Genomic DNA, 20,862 nt, shown 5'->3' with positions numbered 1-20,862 from the left:
AGCGAGGCTGGGGGAGGGGCATCCGCCATTGCTGAGGCTTGAGTAGGTTAACAAAGTGGGCAGGAAACTCGAACTGAGTGGAGCCCACCACAGCTCAACTAGGCCTGCCTGCCTCTGTAGACTCCACCTCTTGGGGCAGAGCATAGCTGAACAAAAGGCAGCAGAAACTTCTGCAGACTTAAATGTCCCTGTCTGACAGCTTTGAAGAGACTAGTGGTTCTCCCAGCACAGAGTTTGAAATCTGAGAATGGACAGACTCAAGTGGGTCCCTGACCCTGAGTAGCCTAACTGGGAGACACCTCCCAGTAGGGGCTGACTGACACCTCATACAGCTGGGTGCCCCTCTGAGATGAAGCTTCCAGAAGAAGGATCAGGCAGCAACATTTGCTGTTCTGCAATATTTGCTGTTCTTCAGCCTCTGCTGGTGATTCCCAGGCAAACAGGGTCTGGAGTGGACCTACAGCAAACTCCAATAGACCTGCAGCTGAGGGTCCTGACTGATAGAAGGAAAACTAACAAACGGAAAGGAATAGAATCAACATCAACAAAAAGGACGTCCACACCAAAACCCCATCTGTAGGTCACCATCATCAAAGACCAAAGGTAGATAACACCACAAAGATGGGGAGAAACCAGAGAAGAAAAGCTGAAAATTCTAAAAATCAGAGTGCCTCTTCTCCTCCAAAGGATCGCAGCTCCTTGCCAGCAATAGAACAAAGCTGGACGGAGAATGACTTTGATGAGCTGACAGAAGTAGGCTTCAGAAGATCGGTAATAACAAACTTCTCCAAGCTAAAGGAGGATGTTTGAACCCCTCACAAAGAAGCTCAAAACCTTGAAAAAAGATTAGATGAATGGCTAACTAGAATAAACAGCATAGAGAAGAACTTAGATGACCTGATGGAGCTGAAAACCATGACATGAGAACTACATGATGCATGCACAAGCTTCAGTAGCCAATTCGATCAAGTGGAAGAAAGGGTATCAGTGATTGAAGATCAAATGAATGATATGAAGTGAGAAGAGACGTTTAGAGAACAGGAGTTAAAAGAAATGAACAAAGCCTCCAAGAAATATGGGACTATGTGAAAAGACCAAATCTACATCTGATTGGTGTACCTGAAAGTGATGGGGAGAAGACAACCAAGTTGGAAAACACTCTTCAGGATATTATCCAGGAGAATTTCCCCAACCTAGCAAGGCAGGCCAACATTCAAATTCAGGAAATACAGAGAATGCCACAAAGATCTTCCTTGAGAAGAGCAACCCCAAGACACATAATTGTCAGATTCACCAAAGTTGAAATGAAGGAAAAAATGTTAAGGGCAGCCAGAGAGAAAGGTCTGGTTACCCACAAAAGGAAGCCCATCAGACTAACAGTGGATCTTTATAGCACTAAATTATAATTTATCGCACTAAATGTCCACAAGAGAAAGCAGGAAAGATCTAAAATCGACACCCTAACATCACAATTAAAAGAACTAGAGAAGCAAGAGCAAACACATTCAAAAGCTAGCAGATGGCAAGAAATAACTAAGATCAGAGCAGAACTGAAGGAGATAGAGACACAAAAAACCCTTCAAAAAATCAATGAATCCAGGAGCTGGTTTTTTGAAAAGATCAACAAAATTGATAGACTGCTAGCAAGACTAATAAAGAAGAAAAGAGAGAAGAATCAAATAGACACAATAAAAAATGATAAAGGGGATACCACCACCGATCCCACAGAAATATAAACAACCATCAGAGAATACTATAAACACCTCTATGCAAATAAACTAGAAAATCTAGAAGAAATGGATAAATTCCTGGACACACACACCCTCCCAAGACTAAACCAGGAAGAAGTTGAATCCCTGAATAGACCAATAACATGTTCTGAAATTGAGGCAATAATCAATAGCTTACCAACTAAAAAAAGTCCAGGACCAGGCGGATTCACAGGTGAATTCTACCAGAGGTACAAGGAGGAGCTGGTACTATTCCTTCTGAAACTATTCCAATCAACAGAAAAAAAGGGAATCCTCCCTAACTCATTTTATGAGGCCAGCATCATCCTGATACCAAAGTCTGGCAGAGACACAACCAAAAAAGAGAATTTTAGACCAATATCCCTGATGAACATCAATGCAAAAATCCTCAATAAAATACTGGCAAACCGAATCCAGCAGCACATCAAAAAGCTTATACACCATGATCAAGTTGGCTTCATCCCTGGGATGCAAGGCTGGTTCAACATACACAAATCAATAAATGTAATCCATCATGTAAACAGAACCAAAGACAAAAACCACATGATTATCTCAATAGATGCAGAAAAGGCCTTTGACAAAATTCAACATCCCTTCATGCTAAAAATGCTCAATAAACTAGGTATTGATGGGACGTATCTCAAAATAATAAGAGCTATTTATGACAAACCCACAGCCAATATCATACTGAATGGGCAAAAACTGGAAGCATTCCCTTTGAAAACTGGCACAAGACAAGGATGCCCTCTCTCACCACTCCTATTCAACATAGTGTTGGAAGTTCTGACTAGGGCAATCAGGCAGGAGAAAGAAATAAAGGGTATTCAATTAGAAAAAGAGGAAGTCAAATTGTCCCTGTTTGCAGATGACATGATTATATATTTAGAAAACCCTATCCTCTCAGCCCCAAATCTCCTTAAGCTGATGAGCAACTTCAGCAAAGTCTCAGGATACAAAATCAGTGTGCAAAAATCACAAGCATTCCTATACACCAATAACAGAGAGCCAAATCATGAGTGAACTCCCATTCACAATTGCTTCAAAGAGAATAAAATACCTAGGAATCCAGCTTACAAGGGATGTGAAGGACCTCTTCAAGGAGAACTACAAACCACTGCTCAATGAAATAAAAGAGGACACAAACAAATGGAAGAACATTCCATGCTCATGGGCAGGAAGAATCAATATTGTGAAAATGGCCATACTGCCCAAGGTAATTTATAGATTCAATGCCATCCCCATCAAGCTACCAATGACTTTCTTCACAGAATTGGAAAAAACTACTTTAAAGTTCATATGGAACCAAAAAAGAGCCTGCATGACCAAGTCAATCCTAAGCCAAAAGAACAAAGCTGGAGGCATCACGCTACCTGACTTCAAACTATACTACAAGGCTACAGTAACCAAAACAGCATGGTACTGATACCAAAACAGAGATATAGATCAATGGAACAGAACAGAGCCCTCAGAAATAATGTCACATATCTACAACCATCTGATCTTTGACAAACCTGACAAAAACAAGCAATGGGGAAAGGATTCCCTATTTAATAAATGGTGCTATGAAAACTGGCTAGCCATATGTAGAAAGCTGAAACTGGATCCCTTCCTTACCCCTTATAGAAAAATTAATTCAAGATGGATTAAAGACTTACATGTTAGACCTAAGACCATAAAAACCCTAGAAGAAAACCTAGGCAATACCATTCAGGACATAGGCATGGGCAAGGACTTCATATCTAAAACATCAAAAGCAATGGCAACAAAAGCCAAAATTGACAAATGGGATCTCATTAAACTAAAGAGCTACTGCACAGCGGAAGAAACTACCATCAGAGTGAACAGGCAACCTACAGAATGGGAGAAAATTTTTGCAACCTACTCATCTGACAAAGGGCTAATATCCAGAATCTACATTGAACTCAAACAAATTTACAAGAAAAAAACAAACAACCCCATCAAAAAGTGAGCGAAGGACATGAACAGACACTTCTCAAAAGAAGACATTTATGCAGCCAAAAACACATGCAAAAATGCTCATCATCACTGGCCATCAGAGAAATGCAAATCAAAACCACAATGAGATACCATCTCACACCAGTTAGAATGGCCATCATTAAAAAGTCAGGAAACAACAGGTTCTGGACAGGATGTGGAGAAACAGGAACACTTTTACACTCTTGGTGGGACTGTAAACTAGTGTAACCATTGTGGAAGTCAGTGTGGCGATTCCTCAGGGATCTAGAACTAGAAATACCATTTGACCCAGCCATCCCATTACTGGGTGTATACCCAGAGGATTATAAATTGTGCTGCTATAAAGACACATGCACACGTATGTTTATAGCAGCACTATTCACAATAGCAAAGACTTGGAACCAACCTAAATGTCCAACAATGATAGACTGGATTAAGAAAATGTGGCACATATACACCATGGAATACTATGCAGCCATAAAACAGGATGAGTTCATGTCCTTTGTAGGGACGTGGATGAAACTGGAAACCATCATTCTCAGCAAACTATCACAAGGAGAAAAAAGCAAACACCACATGTTCTCACTCATAGGTGGGAATTGAACAATGAGAACACATGGACACAGGAAGGGGAACATCACACTCCAGGGACTGTTGTGGGTGGGGGGACTGGGGAGGGATAGCATTAGGAGATATACCTAATGCTAAATGACGAGTTAATGGGTGTAGCACACCAACATGGCACATGTATACATATGTAACAAACCTGCACATTGTGCACATGTACCCTAAAACTTAAAGTATAATAAAATAAAATAAAAGAAGGAAATTCTGTCATTTGTGACCACATGGAGGAACCTGAAGGATATATGCAAAATGAAAAAAATTCAGGCACAGAAAGAAAAAAACCACATGATCTCTCAGTTACATGTCCACATGTCTAAAAAGTTGAACTCATAGAAGCAGAGGAAGAATGGTAGTTGCCTGTGGCTGCGAGGAAGGGTATTGGGGAATGGGTACAAAGTTTTAGTTAGCCAAGGTTAAGTAAGTTCTGAACATCTATTGTACAGCATAATGATTATAGTTAATATATTGCAGAATTGAAAATTGCTAAGAGAATAATCTTAAATGTTCTTACCACAAGAATGATGGAAGGGCAGGATTTTCCCATCTTTCTCCCTTCAAAGCTCATATTCTGCTACTATGCATCCTACCTTCTACTGGCAGAGGGATGAAATGAACAGTGGGAAACATGCTTTGGGCACAATAGATACTGAGTGGGGCATCCAGACCTTAACAATAGCAGAGAAGAGCCAGGAATGGAGAGAAATGGGCCCCCAGTTGCATCCAGGAATAAAACTCTCTTTACTGCATTATTTTGTCTCTTTATGGGTAAGCATACATCTTGGTCTGTTTGTGCTACTATGAAAAAGTACCTGAGACTGGGTAATTTATAAACAACAGAGATTTATTTTTGACAGTTCTGGAGGCTGAGAAGTCCAAAATCAAGGTGTGGGGTTTCTGGCCATGTACTTACATGGTGGAAGGATGGAAGGGGCAAAAGGCTCACACCCCTTTTATAAGGGTGCTAATCCCACCCATGAGGGATGACCTTATGACTTAATCACCTCCTAAGGTTCCCACCTCTTAATACTATCACTCTGATCATTAAGTTTCAACATAAGAATTTTTGGGGACACATTCAGACCTCAGTAGCATGTGTCTTCATCTTTTGATTTTCTTCCTTTTACTTCTCTTAGGTTTCTCCTTATCTACTCAACCTTCAAATGACAGTATTCCCATGGGGTTGGTCTCAAGTGTTTTTCATTTATAAATTTGTACTTTCTCTCAAGTAATCCCAGTAGTTTCTATCTATTAATCTCTGTTAATATATTTTTTATGTATCTAGCTTCAGACCTCTCTTCTAAGCTCCAGACCCAACTTGTCACTTGGATATTCTCTTTAATACCTAAAATATAACCTTTGTAAAATGGCTATCAAAAGCTTAAGATGTCTGAGATGAATACTACTAGAACATGAACTACATGAGGGTGGGGGTTTTTGACTGTTCTGCTCACTACTGTATTTCCATACCTAAAGCAGGGCATAACATATAACACATAGTAGGTACTCAATAAATACTTATTGAATGCATTCTTTATTTCCCAAGTGTCCCTGTTTATTTACTAACTTGCTTCAGCTATGGATGTAAGACGTTATTGACATCTTCCTTCCTCTAGATCCAATCACCCAGTCCTTTTGATATTCCAAAAGATATCTCAAATTTGCATCCTTCTCTCCAAATTCATTGTCTAACTCTGATTCAAACCTCCAAAACTTTTGCCAGAACTACTGTGATAACCTTCTACATTACTGCAATAGCCTTCTACATAGACTTTCTACTTTCACTCACTTTCCTGAAATTTATCCCTCATACAACAAGTGGGGTGACCTTTAAAAATATAAATTTGTAAAGAAGAGGTCCAGTTTCAGTATTCTGCATTATACCTTATATAAAAATTAACTCAAGATGGATTAACGTCTTAAATGTAAGACCTAAAACCATAAAAAAACTAGAAGAAAACCTAGGCAATACCATTCAGGACATAGGCATGGGCAAAGACTTCATGACTGAAACACTGAAAGCAACGGGAACGAAAGCCAAAATTGACAAATGGGATCTAATGAAACTAAAGAGCTTCTGCGTAGCAAAAGAAACTATCATTATAGTGAACAGGCAACCTACAGAATGGGAGAAAATTTTTGCAATCTATCCATCTGACAAATGGCTAATTTCCAGAATCTACAAAGAACTTAAACAAATTTACAAGAAAAAACAGCCCCATCAAAAAGTGGGTGAAGGATATGAGTGGACACTTCTCAAAGGAAGATATTTATGCGATCAACAAACATATGAATAAAAGCTCATCATTACTGGTCAATATACCGTCTCACACCAGTGAGAATGGTGATCACTAAAAAGTAGGAAACAACAGATGCTGGAGAGGATGTGTAGAAATAGTAACGCTTTTACACTGGAAGACAGTGTGGTGATTCCTCAAGGATCAGGAACCAGAAATACCATTTGACCCAGCAATCCCATTACTGGGTATATACCCAAAGGATTATAAATCATTCTACCATAAAGACACATGCACACGTATGTTTATTGAAGCACTGTTCACAATAGCAGAGACTTGGAACCAGTCAAAATGCCCATCAGTGATAGACTGGATAAAGAAAATGTGGCACATCTATACCGTGGAATACTATGCAGCCATAAAAAAGGATGAGTTCATGTCCTTTGCAGGGACATGGATGAAGCAGGAAACCATCATTCTCCGCAAACTAACACAAGAACAGAAAACCAAACACAACATGTTCTCACTCATAAGCAGCAGTTGAACAATGAGAACACATGGACACAGGGAGGGCAACATCACACACCAGGGCCTGTTAGTGGGTGGGGGGCAAGGGGAAGGAGAGCATTAGGAGAAATACCTAATGTAGATGATGGGTTGATGGGTGCAGCAAACCACCATGGCACATGTATACCTATGTAACAAACCTGCACGTTCTGTGCATGTATCCCAGAACTTAAAGGAAATATATGTATATTTGTTTTTATAGCTATTTCAAATACAACTTGAGGTCTTTAAAACAGGTCAACAAAGTCCTGCATTATTTTGCCAAGTCCTCTTCATGTGCTCCAAAGGTCTGATATCTAGTTCCTAGAGTAACACATCAGGCTCTCTGTTTCCCTACTGGCTACCTCTTGTTTGTCTTTGGATTTGACTCATTCTCCCCAACATGCAGTAAGTCCATTTTCTCACTAAGGATTTTCTTCTCTTAGTTTGATATGTGTACTAGGGGCTTAAAACAGTTTCACAACAGTATGATTTCTTAGATTTCATCCCAAATATTCATTTAGTGGTTTCCAAATAATTTTTAGGATAAACTATGGGAGGGCCTGTGAGACATTTTTGGGTGGGTCCTGCTCACCTCTTCAGAATGAAGGGACAGTCACTAGGTGCCTATACCTTCTGTATACCTGTACTCTGGCCATGCCACTTATGTAGTGGTTATTTGAATGTCCCCCACCCTGGTATACATCATTGTCGTTGCCTAGGGTACACTTCCCGTTTTGTCATCTGGCTCACTTTGGCTTGTCCTTCAAGACCCAGCTCAGTTATCACCTCTTCTGGGAAGCATTCCTGGAAAGGACCACGCCCTTGGTGTGATTGCAGTGCTCCATGTCTGTACACCCCTGAGTGTCACTCTGCACCTTGCACAGTGCACTTCTGATTTTTGTCTATTTCTTGTACTGATCATGGGCCCTGGAGGAAAGGAACTCTGTTCTTTGTGTTTGTCTTCCTAGTGCTTGACAAATGTTCATCCACACACAAGACAGCATTCAATGTTTTGTTATGGATAATGGTGATGTTGCATCCAGAAATAAGGGGGAAATAATTTGTATATATTTGAGGACAATATTTCTAGTTTTTTTGTGAGTTCCTTTATTTCTATTCTGATGCAAACATTATTTTAATAAATTGTCCTTTTCTTTCTCCTTTCTCTCTCTTCTTTCTTTCTTTCTCTCTCTCTCCCTCCCTCTCTCCCTCACCCACCCTAAATGATTTTGAAAGGCCTTGGCAGTTATTCTTAGAATAAAGATTTAAGTCCTACAAAATAAACAAACAGAGGACAATTAGTGATGTTAGTGTGTTAACCCACAAAGATTATTTTCTTTTTCTCCATGCCCATTTAGTAAGAATGGTTCTCTGAGACTGTGTAATTATGGATGAATGACATTGAAATGCTTGAGCAATAATTTGTAGGAAATACAATTATGAGTAGAAGTCATTAGTGGGAGTAAATGAGTAGTTTGTTGGTTAACAGGTCAACATCGAAAGCCCAAAGTGATTAAACATAGTATTAAATTACAAGTTAAAAGCATAGTCCTTTTTCATTTAGCATATTCATAAATTATTGAGCTTTTTATACTGTAGTTTTATGTGTTTTTTGATTTGTGGTACAGAAAGGAAGGGAGCTACCCAACCTGGGTTTCAATAGTTCTATGAACAGAAATGACTCAGATTTAAAAGGTGTGCAATGCCTTCTTCATCAGAGAAGTCAGTTGGTCCACCTTGTATGACATTTAAATAACATTTATGAAGTAATGAGTATAATTTTTTGAACATCAAAGCTAATTGGGTACATTTAATTTACAGCTATTTCCAGAGGCTACAAATTCCATTTACTTGTCTAGTTCTCTGGTCTTAGATTCAGAAGAACTAGTTTCAGAACTTTGTGCTGATATCTATTACCAAATAATCTTGTCCTTGAAGAATCATAGTTTCCTATCTGTACAATCTGTTAAAATAAATAACAAAAATAAAAAACCAAAGATTTCTTACTTGACAATGAAACTAGTTTGCATAGTTTGGGGTTATTCTAAGTTTTCAATAAATGTTTGTATTTTTTTCTGCTTTTTGTATATTGAATATTATATACTCACTTGGGTATATATCTGATGGGAGCTTACAAGTGATTGTCCAGAAGGCAATACTTAAAATAGCTCATTTAAACCACTATGAATTGAATGTTAATTATGTGTCCAGTGCTGTGTTAGGAATTGTGCCATATATAAAGGAGACATGAGGCAGCGGCACAGCAGTCATGGTGCCACCTGTAAGGTGGAGAGAAAAGACACATGCACTTTAGTAATTTCAGGATGATTTAGTGCTGAGATACATGGGACTGACTATTGTTTATATAACTGAAGTCTCCCCAGGCTTCCCTGAGCCTGCTCAGCCTGTGGATATTTCAATAGTGATAAAAATTTTACTGTCTGCAGCTCCCAACTCTCACAAAACCTCCTCTTCTTTTTAGCATTTCTGCTTGCTTGTTCTAGGTGTTCTCACAATGTGTTTTCTGTGAGTTCATCTGTCTGCCTTAGTCACCATGAGGCATCTTTCATGTTCTTTTCCTCCTACTTTGGCTTCCTGGTCATTGTTCTCCATTCAGGAAGGTAGTAGGGGCTGCCTCATCTCTGCATCTACTGCTGGCACCTGCCATGAGAGTACTGAACACATGGGTTTGAGGGTGTGGGCTTTCATTTAAAACCCCAAAGCGTGGGAGTGTACTGTGTCCCATGATGAAATGTGGCAACTGTCTCTGCATGCCGCTCAGAGTCCCACCTGATCAACTGGACACCAAGACATTGGGGCGCTTGTTTCTCTGTCTCATTTGTGATTTTATGCGTTCAGGTTGTATTTATGGGACACTTAATATATGCTAGATACTGTGAAAGGCATTGATGTTGTGACAGTGCACAAACATAGGTATGGTTTTGGCTGTTGTGTTTAGTGGGGGAGACAAATTCTAAGTACAGAAATAGGGGCCAAATTGCAGTTGTGTTAAGTGTGAGAAAGGAGACAGCCATGGTGATATGACAGATTATATACAGGGTTTGCCTACTCAGCAAGTCTTGGAGGCTTCTCTCAGGCTTAAGTTCTAAAGAATGCAGCAGAGTGAGTTGGTGAGAGAATCTCAGGTGGAGCAGCATCAGGTGACAAAGCCATCTGGAGGATTCCTCCAAATTATTCCCTCAGGTTCAGTCACACGTCCTTGTGGTCAAGAGAGAGGGCCTATATCTGAGATTGACCCCATATCTTCTCTTCTCCCATCTGTTTCTTTGTGCAAACTTCCTCCCCCACACAAAGCAGCACCAATAAATGGCCCACAAGCTACCCAGACATGCTTGGGAATGCCTAAATCCCAGATATATACACAGATTTTGCTGAAGGAACAATGTCACTGATCACTACAAGGTCTGTAGGAGGAAGTGAAGATGAAGTATGTTCTGAAATTCATTGAAAAGATCTGGTTTGAGTTGTGCTTTAAAAGGATAGATGAAGAGAAAGAAGCAAGGACACGAGTGGAAAGGACAAAATTGACAAAAGATTAGAGGCAGGATGATCCAGAGGTAAAGAGACTGGGCTCCTTGGAACAGAATTTATTAAGAAATCAGAGACCATAAAGTAGGGTCACATTATGGAGAGTCTTTAAAGTCAAGCAGGAAATTTGAGACTTTGTTACTGAGTATTGCAGGAAAATACTGCAGGTTAATGGACAAAGAAGGGATGTAATTAACTTAGCACAAAATTTGTTTAAAAAAAGAACATAAGGAGCAATACTTAAAGGAATAAAAGCTGTTTGCAAGAGGGTCTAGCTCAGATAATTATTGCAATAATTTTAAGATGGTAGTAGCTCATCTAAATGTCAATATCTACTATGTAGCTAGAAATATGAAGCCAACACTCATTAAACATCCAGGCTTGATGTTTTAACCACACACATAGAGATGTTATTTTTGCAATGAGAGTGCATAAGTTATAAGATAGTTTTACTGCTTTCTAGAGGCTCTGTCAATATTTAAAAAGATGTAACTTTTTGTTAATAGTTTAAAAATGTACTTCAAAGATTTTCTGTGAATTTTTTCATCCATTCAGAGTTGACCATTATTTATAGGAGTAATTAGTTGAGCTAGACCTTTGTGGTCTCTACTGTTGGTTCTGCCATGTGTAGCTTGCATGTTGATAGTCACATAGTAGGTGTTTGTTGCATATTAATTGAGAATTGTGAATATTGATCACAGAATCTGACGGCGTTTTGTCTTGGATAAACATTTTTCTATGCTTGGTGGAGATTTTTCTATGTAGACATTCAAGAATGGGTTATAAAAATTCACATATATATGCATATACATATAAATAAATTTTATTTCATTTTATTGTTTCCAAGGGTTAAGATATACAAACAAGAAATAAAATTAAAATTATTTTCTTTTGGGATGATTTATGTCTTAATTTTCACCTGCCCTATAATTAGAAATTTTGAACTCTGTACATTTTTTTAAGACAAAATTATTGCCCAAGTAAACTTCAGAAATTACAATATTAACCCAGAGACCTTTCTAAGCCTAGAACATTATTGGTACAAGTGCTTATGCACAGAGAGACAAATAAATAAAGAGGAAAGTTTAAAATAATTTGAAAATGATTTATTGTCGGCCACCTCTGTAGTTAGAGATTCAAGTATTATTACTTTACTTTAGTACAACAAGGGAGGACAGTAACTTGCTGCAGGCTAAAGGTAAATTATCATCCATTGCAAAAGAGGAAGGAAATGTACTACAGAAAGAGGAAAGAGTAGGGAGTAAGCCTTTTGTTTTCTGAAGTATTCAGATAATGACTTGAAAAAATCTGTGCCTTGACCCTTGCTGGAAAAGACCAGAATAAACTGTGAGACAGATGACCTTCTTGAATCTTTGATAATTAGAGATTAGCATGCTGGTATGGGCGTGGTCAGGTGGGTATGCTGGAGTGTAATACAAACAAAGTTATCTAGAACCACAAGTTCCCCTTCGTCAACTGCATTTAGCAGTCCTATGTTAGATAGGTCTAGTTTTTAGAGTTTGAAGGGATCATTTAATACACCAAGACTTATGACAACTCTAAGAGATAATTTTTGTTTTCACCTCTATTTTTGTTATTTGTGAAGTCTTCATACTGGAAATTAGTTATGGAGGTCTACATCAGAAAGTCTAATAACCACTTCTTTTTACTTGGAATAAAAAAGAGGTGGTAAAATTTCATCCTCAAACAGTGTGACACAGAAAAGGAAGAGAAAGGACTAACATACATTTAGGGTCTATTATGTGGTAACATCCAAGCTAGATGTTTCATAGATATTATTTCATTGAATCTTTCCAAAACCCTGTGATGGAAGACCCTGCTACTTCTGTTTTTAACTGAGGAAACTGAAGCCCACTCATCAAGTTTATTACCCTAAAGAATAGGGTTAGAATATGACAAGACCTTGACTCAAATATAAGTGTAATCTGACCACAATTCTTGTGCTTTTTACACATTGCTATTCTCTATTCTGGCTTACTTTTATTGACTTCTTTTTATAGATAAAAAGAAAACTAATGTCAAACAAAATAAAACAAAACTAATATAAAAAATTGGTGCTTACCTATCCTGAAGCTTGCTTTTCCAGGTCTTATTTTATGGGATTCTTTGGCTAAATAACATCACATTTATTAATGATTAATTAATCACGTTTTGATTAATGATTAAATTATCTGGACAACTTTTCCTTGGGCTGCTTTAGGTTCACTACCAGAAGTAATTGTCACCCGTCTTCGAGCAACTGCCCATGCCCAAGACACAGTGTTGGCTTTAGAAGATGCTGTGGACTGGCACCCTGGGGATGAAGTTGTCATCATCAGTGGAACAGGTGTTGAAGGTGCCAAACCGATGGAAGAGATTGTCACTGTGGAAACTGTGCAGGATACAGACCTCTATCTTAAGTCACCTTTGAGGTACCGAGCGTCAGCTTGGCTAAGTTGACATGGAGGAAGATGAGATCTTAACTGTGTTGGGGTCTGGACATTTGTATTGGGGTCTTTACATGATTTATTTCTTCTGCTTAAATAATGGTAGACATTTTGACAAGAAAATTAAAAAGCATGAAATGTTTTGAAGATTTAGACTTTGTAAGTTAGTTTGTCTTGTGAGTCTCTAGAACTTCTGTCTTACACAAATGATTAGGGCAATGATCAGCATAATTTCTAATTTTCATGTACTTGTGTCTATAGTTCACTATTTGGTATTGAGTTTCTAAAGAAACATGAATAGATCTCCAAAGGAAGAATTATGTTAATCTAGTGGCTTATTATTCCTAGTAAGATTTGGAGTAATGTCCTCAGTTCTATCATCCTCTTTTTTTCCCCAGATATTCTCACAACTTTACAGAGAATTGGGTGGCTGGGGAGCACCATATTTTCAAGGCCACTGTGGCTCTGCTCAGCAGGCGTATTACCATACAAGGAACTCTCACTAACGAGAGGGAGAAGCTGCTTGTTTCATGCCAGGAGGCCAATGCTCCAGAAGGTAGAAGAGTGTTTTGTTGGAAAGTCCAATGAGCAAAAAGAATATTCTTACTGTCTGATGATAGATGGCATTGCTATGGTTGACCTCTTTTAAAATAGAGTAAGCCCTTAATCTTTGGATGCCCATACTTTTCTGTAGTTTTCAGAATGCTCTTGATTGTCATTTCATTCTCCTCCCTGCCCCACTGCCCAACAACCTTGTGAAAAAGATAAACAAAAGACAAAAGAAATAGAATATTATTTCTCTGGGGAAAATATTTCTATTAAAGAACTAAATCTGAAGAGTTGAATTACTTTTCTGGGTTCAATGTTAAAATTCCAGGCCACTTCTAAGATTCTCAGGAAAACCATATGCCAGAGTTCTGGGCTCAGGCAGCACATTCTTACTGATCAGACTTGTAGGGCTCCCCCATCCCCTTTTTGGGATTTGTTTTCTGAGTGAACTACCACATACTTTAGGTAAGTGGTGGAAAAATTCAATTTATCTTCTAGTAGAATAGCAGGCACTGAATCACATTGATGTGCCTATTAAGCATCTATTTCAGGGATGGTTAGTTTAGTAGGTCATGTTTTGGTTTCCCAGGCTGTACATTATGAGGCTTTCACATGTTGTGAAGATATCATTTGTCAACTTTGGTCCAGGATGGTGTGGGTGTCAAGGGATGACTTCCAGGCATGAGCTCTGGATGGATGATGAGGCTATTTGCTGGGATGGGAAGGGGAGTAGATTTTGGGGTGGGAGAGTGGCAATGATGAGTTTAATTTTGTATATGTCGTAACTGAGATGCCAGGCCAGCAACTGTGTAGAGATGTCTGGTAATGTGTGGAGCCTGGAAGAAAGGTCAAAGGGAGCTGGAGTTAAAGATTTGAGTTGTGTCTAAATATAGGTGCATGTGAGTAAAATGTTGCCACGTGGTTTGGTGTGGGGAGTTGTTAGAAGTAGAGAGGCAGTTTGGCCTCACCTCCCTCCCTACAAATCATCTACTCACAAATGTGTCATTCTAAAAAGAATGTTTGGATAACAGTGGGTTCACTTCCATCAACTGCCCAACTTTATCAATTCTGCAGAATTGGGATCTACATTCTATTCAAACTTCCTTGGTATTCTGAGATCATATTTTGCCAAATATTGCATTTGATCATGCTGCCAGTGAGACCATGCTTCTAGGTTTAAGCCATTATAAATCTGTGAGCCCCAAATGGAAAACATCCTTGATTTTATCACAAATCATAAATATAACTACAATATTCTCAAAATAAGTCATTCCTTTTCTGTGTGGGGCTGGAGTGTGGAACAAGGTAGCTGAATTTAATAACACAAGGCCTGTCCATTTGAAAATCTTATGGATCACTGGCACAAATAATCGAATTGTGATAAGGCATACAAATATAAATATCTCTTCATTCACCTCTTCTCTGGGTATTAGCAAATGACTGGATTCTGAAATTTACTGTGATATGATACAGTGTTTTATATTATTGGTGCTTCTTTGGATCATTAACATGAAAAATCTTTATTATTCATTGGAGAGATGATTTATTCTCCAGATTACTTTGTACCACCAAATGCCATGTATCAACAGAAGGTGCCCTGGATCCTGAGGTCACAACATTTTGGTAGCAGTAGTAGTTGTGTGTGTTAGGTCCAGGTGGTTTGCTGCCCTCCCTGGTATTCATAGGTGTGTGTGTTAGTTCAGGTGGTTGCTGTCCTCACTGGCATTTGTAGTTGTGTGTGTTAGGTTCAGGTTGCTGCTGTCCTCATTAGTGGCACAGCTGGGGAAGTAGGTGTTGGTGCAGGAGCTGCTCAGTTGCTTCTCTGGAGTCCTTTGACATTTCTGTGGTAGCGTTATTGCTAAGTCCCCAAACCATAAAACAGCACAGTAATGGGGAAACCTCGTTGGACAGCTTAAGATTAAAAAGTGCTGTTATTATATTCAGTGCTAACATGTCTTTCCTACAATTATCAACCACAAGAAGGTCATTTTATTGCACATTTCCTCCAGAGGATCTTTTAGATTGAAATAAGCATCTATTTAGGTTGGGTTTGTGGGTTATAGTCTGACTCTTTGTGACAGTAATTAAGGTGATTGATTTGGGAGTTTCTTGAAAAAATAGAGTGAAGGCAACATCATGTCCTGTTTATCGGATCTTTTAATTAATAATCTACAGAGGAGAATCAAAGAAAAGGGGAAATAAGATTATTAAATGAAATAAACAATAATGGTTTTTCCTTGGTGCTAACAGTACCTTTCAAACTGGGAGATTTGTCTGGAAGCATGTTCTACATGCTTTAGGTTCTCTGGACTTTATTTTGTGTTTCAGGTAATCTGCAGCACTGTTTGTATTCCATGAGTGAGAAGACGCTGGGATCCAGGGATATGGGAGCCAGAGTGATCGTTCAGTCCTTCCCAGAAGAGCCCAGCCAGGTCCAGTTGAAGGGAGTGCAGTTTCGAGTCTTGGGGCAAGCCTTCCATAAGCATCTGAGCTCACTCACTCTGGTGGGAGCTATGAGAGGTAAGGGGGTCCAGACCTAGGACCTTCTCATGTTTCTTTCTCCCATGTTTAAGGCACTACATGCATGGAGGATTGATAGATGATATGTGGGATTTGAGGGATTTAGAGATGGATAATTGTTATATTCTAGGTCTGTGGTTCCCAAACTTTAGTATGCCTAAACAAATCACTTGTGGAGCTTACTAAAATTCAGAGTTATAGACCTTACCCCAAGAAATTCTGGTCTAAGGTAGACTTAGGAATGTGTATTTTGAATATACAAACCTTTTGATTCTGGAACAGGCAGTCCAAGGAGTCCACTTTGAGAACTATCACTATAATACAGCACACGAGAGTGAACCACACAATCCTATGTTTTGAATTCTGTCTCTACCACTTACTAGCTTTGTGACTACAGGTGAATTGGCATTACATTATCAACACTGTGGGAGTCCAGGCACTTCTATGTAAAGTTGTCCTAAATCAGAGGAATCTTTTGCCTGGGGAAATGAGGGGGAATGGGCTGAAACCCAGGTGCTTTTTCTGGGAATGAGGAGCAGTTACATGTGCAGATCTTGGCCAGACATGAAGATATAAGAAGGGAGCAGGAAACATCAAATTCAGGTGAGAACAACTAGGTGAAAAACAAGATCAGAATCAGAAAAAGAGAATATGACCCAATGCACTGATAAAAGTTCTAAAATCAAAGTTGAATGTAGGAACATCCAGGGCAAAAACTCATTACCAAAAGCTGATCTACAGAGAATCACAGAATGGGGGTGCAGATGCCAAGTCAGGAGGACAGCAGCTCCATTTCTGAGTGATCCTCCCCATTCGTCAGCACTTTCAACACCCACACATTCAAGCTTTGCCTTCTTTAAAGAGGTCGTGCCCCAGGGGTTCAGAGGTTGATGCCTGATAAAGGACATCAGGGCATACTTTGTGGTTCAGGTGGCTCTTGAGAGATGCTAGGATTCTAACAGGTAATTGCAGAATAATCCTTGAGGTCATTGAGGGCAGGATTCTGAACTGCCAGAAGCAACATTTTCCTTCATTTCCAATTATCTGCATGCTAAGGAAGTCTATTTATTCTAATTTTTCCAATCTTTTTAAATTTATTTGAGTCATTTCAGAGGATGGCTCCTCATATGGCCTCTCCCCTAGTGCTTCGGATTGATTAGTATCTTTATTTCCTTCTCTCTGGTTCTTTGGTCAGCTGTATATAGTACTGCAGAATATTTGACATGCGGCCAATTAAGTAAAAAAGAGGGTAGCTGTCACAAATAAGTTATCAATTGAACATAATCAAAGCCCTTCCTTGATCAAATTTTACCTATCTCTCCCACCTCTGTTTCAATCAGAGTAGCTGCACGTTCATCTATTTTTATAGATATTTTATATTTAAGTTTTATTTGAAAAAGAGTTCAGTGCTTAAAAAATAAAAGTTTGAAAATTACTGCGTTAGTACATTATTACCTTTAAATCCCTGTTAAAATGCAGAGGCTAGAAACTTTTGGAATGATCATCAAGGAATCTTTTATTGTTTAACACCCTGAAGTGCCTCATGTCCTACACAGCTAATTACTCCCAGCTACTAGAGTTAGAAAGCATTGGGATCTTTGAACAGTACTTTTTAAAAAATTTAATTTAATTTTAAGTTCCAGGATACACGTGCAGGATGTGCAGGTTTGTTACATAGGTAAATGTTGCACAGTACTTTTTAAAGGTTCACCAATCCCAGTATTCCACCCATAAGAGCTACACAAACACATAAGTACTTGCTGGTTGTTCACATGGTCAGGCATATTCTGTTTGGGTGATATGGTGAAGATTCTGTGCACCAGGGCAGTGTTTTCTACAGAAGTAGATATGGATGGGTTAACTTATTGGGGTGGATCCTTGATGAATAATGTGAGGGCACCTAGTAGTAGAAGAGCTGAGATTGAGGGGAATGTGGAGATCCAGTGTCAATAGTGATGTTAAACTTGAGAATTTTTTGGGTAGTCCCAATTTTAAAAGTCAAATTATTCTGTAAACTAAAGTAACTTTTCTAATATCCCAACACTTGGCATCTGTATCTTTCTCACTACCTAGTGATAATACAAAGGTCCCTTTTTAGGATTTGTAGTTTAATTATTCAAATAATGGATTTTTATTATTTTAATATCAGTTTCCTCCATCAGAATGCAAATACATGAATGCAGAGTTTACTTAGTTTCGTTCATTTTTATGTTTCCAGCACAATGCAATGCACAATTCCTGAGACATGTAGTTGACACTCAGTAATTATGTATTCATTGACTCATCTAGGCCTCATAACCAGACTTGGGGGTCATAGAATATGCCTATGGAACCAGTGTAATGATTTTCCTAATTGTCAATTTTTTAGCATAGTAGGATAGCTTCCTCTTTGGTTTTATAAACCTATCCAGTTCAAATGTGAGAGTCATGATCCTCAGGCCAACCTTTGGCCTTGCTTACAGTTAGGAATAAGAGTCTCTGGCTATCTTGGGCCAAGAATATTATTGCCTCGTAAATTATAAATATTAATTCACAGCTCCAGGTTTCAAAGATCAAGGCTGGCCCATAAGCAGTGCTCTTCACATTATCCTTAACTTCTCGTCTGCTGTATTGGGATGAGAGCTGATACCAAAGATGATGGCCAGTTGGAAATCTTGACAGCCATGGGTTCTTTTATTGTTTAGACATACTTTGTCTTTCTCAGATTGTTTTTTTTTTCTTTCTAACACCTGATTGTTGAATTTCACCCTTTTCATTATTGAGGCCTCTTTGTTTGAATTACCCATTGTCTTGATTTGATTGCTGCTTCTAACTTCTTATCTCCTGAGTTTCATTATTGTGTGGGAGAATGTCTTTAGCTATAGTGTAGTTTCCTTTAAATGTGGTCAACGGAATCTCAGGAGCCATTTCTAATTTTTACTTTACTCTCTCCTATTCAGAGTCTTTCATACAGGGCTGCACAGTGAGGAGTTCCTTCAGTAGAGGCCTCAGCATGTGCGGGACCTTGGGCCTGAAGGTGGACAGCAATGTATTCTACAATATTTTAGGTCATGCACTGCTAGTTGGTAAGTAAAACAAGCTTGTTTAATTTCTGCATTCTTGAGTAGGACACAGTTGTTCACAATGAATTCTCCCCAGATTTCTAATTCTCAATTTATAAAAATATTGGCCTTATGATCACTAGAAATGGGCTGTAGTAAAAAATTCTAAATTTAAATGTAGTCATCACTGATTGGCTTACTAAACTTTACCCATAGGATATTGATCTTTTAAAGGTTAGTTCAGGTTAATAAGTATATAATGGAAAGTTTTAAAGTTTACTACCAGTAATTTTCACAATAATTCTAAGTCACATATATATGTCTTTGTATAGTCTTACAGACTGTCAAACTTGGATGTTGGCCAAGGATTTAAAAATCTGGAATTCTCTTCTTAATAGAATTTAAGCTCCTGTGGCTTGCTGAAGAAGCCCATGTTTCAGAATCTTCAACTGATCACCTGTATCTACTTCTGTTTCCTAAAGTTCATTCCCCTTCGAAAACTCAGAATTATCTTTAAAAATCTCAAATTGTATCCTATCACTTCTCTCCATTGAGTTTCTTATTGCTTTTAAAATAGAATCCCAAACTTTTCACCAGACTTAAAAGATCCCTTTGGTGATTTTGTCTCTGTTAACTTCTGTAAACTTGTCTTGTTCTTTTTCTCTTCCTCCATACTCTAGTGACACTAAAAATATTTTATTTTAGTTCCTTCAAAAGACCACACTTTTTCCTTCCTCAGGGTCTTTGCACAAGCTCTCTGGCTCTGTTCATGCCCCTTACTCTTCTCCTGCGAGATTCTCCCAGACAAGTCCTTCTGTTTAAGCTCTTTAAGCGCCAATCGGTACTTCTTGATTTAAACTTATATACCACATTTCTGGTCATCTGATTAATGTCTTCATACCACCGGATTTCTTGAGGACATTGTCTCCTGAACACTTAGCATATTAACTAGTGCATGGTAGATCTATTAGTTGAAAGAAATGAATGAATTAAGGAACAAAGGGTCTCTAGTTTTATCAGAATAAAAAAGTAAATCAGAGGTTTTCACTGAAAGTAAGAATATCACTGTATTTGTTAAATACCATTTGATATTTAATTCTGTAGTATCATCAGTGGGAAAATACATGTTTAATTTAAGACCAATCTGTTGAGATAAAAGCTATAAAAGTTCTATCCTGAGATGGAAACTGTTTAGTGAGAAAATATGAATCAGATACATTTGCTTTAAAACATACTCTAGCTCTAAAAGACAAAAAACTAAGGGTAACTGAGGTGATCAGGTGCAGAAAAATCTTTTGATTAGAAAAGGACAGCCACAGGGAAGTCAACTAACAGATGTAGGATTGACTTTGTTTGTTCCTACGTTTGTCTGTACAAGGGAAAAGGTGAAACATCAAGGAGAAATTGAGAAAGGTATCCTAACAGTATTACCTTAGCAGAAAACAATTATGTGGAATAGATATTAACTACGCAAGGAAGAAAACCTGTAGGAGGAATTTAGCCTTTAGTGCTTGAATGTTGTGAATTATAAGCTTTTGACATCTATTGTATTACAAGTGAGGGAATTAAAATTTTTGTTTATCGATGTGTGGTAGGTAAAGCACTCAATCTCACACAT

General features: G+C 38.4%; 1 protein-coding gene across 1 annotated transcript in view; it reads left to right on the top strand.

Annotated features, from left to right (window-relative positions):
• Positions 1-20,862, top strand: part of PKHD1 (PKHD1 ciliary IPT domain containing fibrocystin/polyductin) — a 482,509-nt gene that overhangs the window by 180,421 nt on the left and 281,226 nt on the right. The window contains exons 37-40 of the mRNA XM_032141123.2: positions 12,909-13,119; positions 13,533-13,690; positions 16,012-16,203; positions 19,143-19,268. Coding sequence (XP_031997014.1) covers positions 12,909-13,119; positions 13,533-13,690; positions 16,012-16,203; positions 19,143-19,268 — 687 coding nt within the window. The remainder of the gene's footprint in view (positions 1-12,908; positions 13,120-13,532; positions 13,691-16,011; positions 16,204-19,142; positions 19,269-20,862) is intronic.

The sequence above is a fragment of the Hylobates moloch genome, unplaced genomic scaffold (assembly GCF_009828535.3).
Source record: "Hylobates moloch isolate HMO894 unplaced genomic scaffold, HMol_V3 SCAFFOLD_20, whole genome shotgun sequence".
Lineage (NCBI taxonomy): Eukaryota > Metazoa > Chordata > Mammalia > Primates > Hylobatidae > Hylobates > Hylobates moloch.
Note: the sequence above shows the minus strand (reverse complement) of the source record. Positions and strands in the feature narration are given on the sequence as shown.